Source organism: Trachemys scripta, chromosome 3 (assembly GCF_013100865.1).
Source record: "Trachemys scripta elegans isolate TJP31775 chromosome 3, CAS_Tse_1.0, whole genome shotgun sequence".
NCBI classification, from domain to species: domain Eukaryota; kingdom Metazoa; phylum Chordata; order Testudines; family Emydidae; genus Trachemys; species Trachemys scripta.
Window position 1 is genome coordinate 69,356,258 of NC_048300.1, and position 6,229 is coordinate 69,362,486.

Here is a 6,229-nt window from a genome sequence, read left to right on the forward strand (position 1 = left end):
CACAGGTGCCAGCTTCTTCATTTCCCTGGTGGTGCTTGATCCCTGTTCTGCCCCCACTCCACCCCTTCCCTCAAGGCTCCACCCTTGCCTCGCCTTCTCCCACTCACCGCCTTTTCCCACCTCTGCCCCGTCCCCTGATCATACTATGCCCTTGCTCTACCCCTCCTCCTGCACGCCGCTGAACAGCTGATTGTGGAGGTGCTAGGGGGAGGGGGAGGAGCTGATTGGTGGGGCCTGCCAGCAGGTGGGACACACTGGGAGGGGTGGGAGAGGAGCTGATTCGAGGGGGCTGCTGGTGGGCACTCCAGCCCCAGAGCACCCACAGAGTTGGTGCCTATACCGTTAGTCCTTAGGGAATAAGGAGAGGGGAATATTGTGTGTAGGGCCATCTAGTGATCTTAGGAAAGGCAGAACAGAATTATAGTGAGCAATTTGTAATTTGAATAAAAATGTTTTCTGATTCTCCTATTACATCTAGCTGGTCAGTGACTTCTGCCCTGGAAAAGAGATGAACTGGGCAGCCCCATTAGAAGCTATTTCAGTCGGGGGAGTTTCTGCATTTAAGATTCAGTGGTGCATTCATAGCAGCAGAGCCCAATTGTTTCCTGGAGTTTCTGTGAGCTCTGTGCTGAGACAGGAGCTGGGCGGTGGTTTTGTATGTAACACAAGTAAAAATAAACAAGTGCTTACTGTAATAGCAACCCTGTGGCTTCCCTATAATTTGGAGGAAGCATTTCAACTTGTTTTTAAAAGCCTGCTGTTCTTATTTTGCCTTGAGGTATACATAGCACATTGAAAATGAATGGTTAGAAATGGAGCCGTATTGCAGACAGGTTAAGAGACCTCCTGTACTTCACTTATGCTAAGTATACAATGACATGGGACTCAATAGTGAGATGCCTTTCCTTTCCGCACAGTAGAATAAAGGGATGGAAGATGCTCCCTTACTTCCTTGTGCAGACTACATACACCACAGATGTGTGTGTGGGAGGGAGAGCAGCTGTTGGGGTTTGCTACTCACTCCTGTGCAGATGGGGAGGGACAGGAAGGGGTTTGAGTGGAGCCTTAGCTATGTTAAAACAACATTATTTAGGTGGCAGAGTCAAGCAAAGTTAGGAAATGCTGAATTTAGCTTGCCTGTGCAACCTTAATTCCAGCCCTTTGTGCATATGCATTATGATATTTAATCACATGATCACATACTATTTTTCACATGAGTCATTTTCCTGGCATGGACCCTATTAAGGCTTTAGTGTGATCAATGTGCTTGGGAAGGGTGCACGTTTTGTGCCGGGAGCTGATTGGCATGGTTCTGTAGATGTTTTTTTCTTGCTGGTGTTGTATAGAATGGTTTGTTTGCAGGTTAATATGATGTGATTCTTGAAAACTTGCTTTTTTTTTTCCTTTTAAGTTTTTGTGCTAGATTTTACTCTGGGATGTTCATGCACAGCTCCCACTAACTTTCATGGGAAATGTGTATGTGTATTCTGAGGGTAGACCCTGGCTAAGTCAGTTAAATAAAACCATGACTCTTGCATACTTTTTATTTTATGTTCTTCTAATCACTTATGGCATCTGTATTTAATGAGCTAAAATAGCAGCAATTAAACACAAATCCTCATTATATTGTGATAGCATACCATAGCTAATAGTGAGCTGGACATTATATTCTGGACTCTTCATTTTAGATATTTATAATTTAGCAGCATATTTTGTTTGGATTTAAATATTTCATGCTTGGTCTCAGTCCAATGGTTCCTTTTTTAAAAGTTTAGCCAAAATCCCTTTTAGCTTTTACAATTATATAAGTATTTAAAAATGCATTTTTAACAAAACCTAGAGAATTCCAAAATAGCTTTGTCTTGAAAGATCAGACTTAACATGTAACTTGTCTTCAGTGATTCTTTGCAAAATCTTCAAAATGTGGCTTGAAATAGAAAAGGTCTGAACGTTTGACCAAGACACACTTAAGCATGCACAACTGGCCACTTTCATTACCAGTTTAACTGTGTATATTCAAGAGCAGCAGAAAGACAAACCAGTGCCCAACAGCACCCCCTTAGTACTACTCCTGGACTACCTCCCGAATTGTCAGTACAAAATAAAACCTTTGTCTCTGTTTTATTTAAACCCAGGAAATTAAATCCTAAACTGTTAATGCAGTATTAAGAACTGAGGGCCAAATTTGATCAGTTACCCCTGTGCAACACCACTGTCCACAATCTAGAATAAGTGAGAGGCAAATTTGATCTTCAAAATGGTTTTTCAAGCAAGGGCTTGGAGGCAGTCTTTAGGCAGATTTCAGCATAGTTGTGGACTAACTGCTGTTTACTCCAGTTACTGTCCAATATAATTTTGCTTTTATGTGTGTCTTTTTTTTTATTGCTGGCTAATTCAAACAGTTCTTTATTTTATTAACCTTGCTTTCCTTTGATATTTTCCTCAGGGCCAGCATCTTTTTGAAAAATTGCTAGAACTGGCGTCTCGAAATATTGAGATAAAACTAGTGAGCGATATACTGCCCACCGAATCAAAGGTATTAAACGACTTGAAAACAAAGGGTAAGACCAAGGTCTTTACGTTATTATACCATTGACTGCTATAATAGCATAACTCTCTTCTTTCACTTAAAATGCTGTTACTTCATAGACACAAATGAAATATATGTAAAACTAAACCTATTTGTTTAATGGTGGTACCCTATAATTCTTCAGTTTACCCCGGCTCAGAGTTTTCATTCATCTTCCAAAAACTCTTTTATCACTTTAGATGGAGCAGATATTGGCAGTTTGTAAGTGGTAAAAAGGTGGCCATGTGATTACAATTTTAAGTCATCGCAACCATACTAATGGTAGGCAATGCAACCTGAATTATTGCACTCTGGGATGAGATATTCTTCTCTTTTGAGGAATAGTGAAACAAATAAAATAACATGTCAATGGTATTGACGTAACTTTTGCCAAATCCTGCCATCAATTTCTATGCAAAACCCCAGTGACTTCAGTGGGGGGGTCCTTATGCAATTGATGGCAAGATGCAACCTGTTCTATAATGAGCGACTGCTTTGTTATCTGATTTTTTTTGTTAACTGCAATGTATGTTACAATGATCTCTCACATATACATCATGCATTTCATTGTGAAGTATTCTAAAGCTCTTTAGAAACTGAAAAGTACACTGTCTTGTCTGAAATCTAGCCAATTTCAAACATGTAAGTTAAATGTCGCTTCAGGTATTACACCTGTCTCTGAGGCCCTGCTGACCTTTGAGCTTTCGCAATCAGTTTTGTATTTTTAAAACGTGTTCTAACTAACCAAGCAGGGGCAACTTGCTGACTATTCATGAGAAATAATGAAACTGACTAGATAGAAAATGTCAAATGTACAAATAAACAAACTGGAAAAATAGAGACTGTTTTAAATCTCTTTCAGTTTTAGTAATCTTAGGTGTTACTTGAAGCAAAAGTAGAACAGTGATGTAAAAAATTCTGCTAGAAGTGGTGGGGTTTTTTTTAATTTCAGGTATAATTTTAAATTGAAAAGCAAACTCTCTATATGAATCCTATCACCCACCTTCTGAAATGCAGAAATCAGCAATTGTTCAAGGCACTAATTTAGCAAAGCGCTTAAGCATATGCTTAAGATTAAGCATGTACTTAAGACTATCCCTGTGTTGTAAGAAAAGAAGTGAAGAATATTTTTCTAACTGAAAACTGTTAATTTGTATTTTATGAAGTTTCTTTTAATCTGATGATTAGATATGGAAAAAGAGAAATATTAATGAAATTCTTGCTTTGCTGAAAGAGATCACTTTTGATCCATTTTGAAGTCTGATTACAATATAATAGCAATTGCAAATATGTCACATTACCATGATATTTATTCCATTAAGACTGTGGCCTGGTCTATACTACCCGCCTGAATCGGCGGGTAGAAATCGACCTCTCGGGGATCGATTTATCACGTCCCGTCAGGACGCGACAATCGATCCCCGAATCGGCGCTCTAACTCCACCAGCGGAGGTGGTAGTAAGCGCCGCCGACAAAAAGCGGCAGAAGTCGATTTTGCCGCCGTCCTCACAACGGGGTAAGTCGGCTGTAATACGTCGAATTCAGCTACGCTATTCACGTAGCTGAATTTGCGTATCTTAAATCGACTCCCCGCTGTAGTGTAGATGTACCCAGAGAGAAGAATCTGGATGTCAACCAGTGTGAGACTCAGACACTCTCCAAAATATGTTTGCAGCTAGTGAATCAATGGGGTTTCTCTTCTCACAGACTGGAAAAAAAAGGGCCCTATATTGTATCATAACTAGCATAGTTCAATAGCTTGAGTGGCAAGAGGGGCTAGCCACCTCGACTCATCCAAGATGCTAGGCATGTATTTGGGAAAGTTAGCCAGTCCTCCTGCTCAGCGTATGGTCGCTACACCCTATTTTTAGCACATTAGCTCAATCATAGCTACCACTGGTATGTCTTTTTGAGCTGGGGATTGCACTCCCAGCTCAAAGAGTAGACATACCCTTTGAGAGAACTGGTTCATTTCTCCATGATCAGAATGTCTCAGATTCTTTCAAGCCAGCCAGTTATAGAGATGGAATCTGTACATTTGCATTTAAAATTTTGTCATAATTAGCCAAGAACAGGTATCTCAATGTTGCCCCACCATAGGATATTTGCAGGAAAGCCCCTAGTAAGTAGGCTGAAGGATCTAGAGTTATATCTAGATCTGTGATTTTTACATTTGTTTGAGTTACAAAAACTTTGGATTTGGGGATATGGCCACTGCTAATGATGTTGCCGAATGCCTCCTTGCCATACATCCACCAGCAGTGTGGAGGAATAGATTCATAGATTCCAAAGCCACAAGGCACCACTGTGATCATCTACTCTGACCTCCTGCATCACATAGGCTATAGATGTGCCTCACACTAATGCTTGTTTGATAAAGTATATCTGCTAGAAAAACATCCAATCTTGATTTTAAAATTGCCTGTGATGGAGACTCCACTATGACCATTTGGTAGATGATCCTATGACATTTAATTTTGAAGGAATAAAATGGAGTCTGTTGTGAGAACATTCTTCTGGTGGTTTATTCTCTTTGAGGCACCAGGTGATATTAGAATGTAACATCAAAACTGGAACTGTATGCTTTAAATGAACAATTAAAAACTTCAGCAAGGAGGGGAATTTGCAGTAAGGATTTCGTCAAACTGTGTTGCAATCTCATCAGGGCTGCAAGCTTTTCCTAAGTCTAAGGATTTTATAACTTTGCTAGCTTCAGTTTCCTTTGTCTCACTCAGGTTTCTTGGACAGGAATTTTTTAAGTATTCTAATCAGTGTGTGGATATGTCAGTTGACTGTTCCTTGGATTCTTTATAATTCAGAAGTCACTTGTATCTGATCATTTTTGTGTATCAAACTACAGTCCTGTGTTTGGAGTGTTGTAAGTGAGGAAGGAAGACATGTCAAGTTTTTTTCTGTCCTTTTCCAAGACATACTAAGGCGTTATTGGATTTCTCATAATGAAATCTTGTTTTTCTTATTCCATGTTTGGTTTGTTTGTTTCTGCTAAGTTTCAATATCTCTGTGGGAATGTCTTGATTAGGAATCAGTCTGTGGATGTTTTCCAAATGTGCTAATTGGCCATAAAGCTGTTTCACTTGTGTCTGGGCTAAATTTTATCTCCAGGAAGCTAGGGAAATCATTTCCCCCTAATTATCACTTCTGCTGCCTCCCAGAGAAGATATAGGTTAGTTTCTAGAGTGCCATTAATCAGTTATGGTGATTTTTATTGCCTTGTTGAAATTAAAGGATCTTGTATGAACAGGTGATTCATGGTCCATTCAATTCTATATGTACTTCTTGCTCCTATCAACTAGAAGCTAATTGGTACATGAGCAAAAAGAGAGATTTCTCCAGTGCTCTAATGCTTTTAAGAAAAGCACAGTGAATGGGAGAAAATATATATATACACATACGTGTGTGTATATGTATATATGTATTCTCCCATTCACTGTGCTTTTGTTTTTATATATATATAAACTATTAAATGAACAAATGTTCTGCTGTCCATTGCAGGCGCAGGTGTGATTATCTCCTAGTCCTGCCTTAGCAATTTGCTTTGAAAGGCATTTCATTTTTTTCTCTGCCATTTACTCTGCCAGATCTGTCTAAAGGAATTACTAGAATCTCCTCTCGTGATACCCTGGCCAGCTGCATCCCTAG

General features: G+C 39.4%; 1 protein-coding gene across 5 annotated transcripts in view; it reads left to right on the forward strand.

Moving 5' to 3' along the window:
* Window positions 1–6,229, forward strand: part of PLD5 (phospholipase D family member 5) — a 255,241-nt gene that overhangs the window by 157,864 nt on the left and 91,148 nt on the right. For 4 of the 5 annotated variants that reach the window (XM_034765027.1, XM_034765021.1, XM_034765022.1 and 1 more), the window contains one exon: window positions 2,447–2,561. In XM_034765027.1, coding sequence (XP_034620918.1) covers window positions 2,447–2,561 — 115 coding nt within the window. Of the gene's footprint in view, window positions 1–2,446; window positions 2,562–6,229 lie in introns of those variants that run through there. The other variant, XM_034765024.1, reaches the window with a different exon arrangement.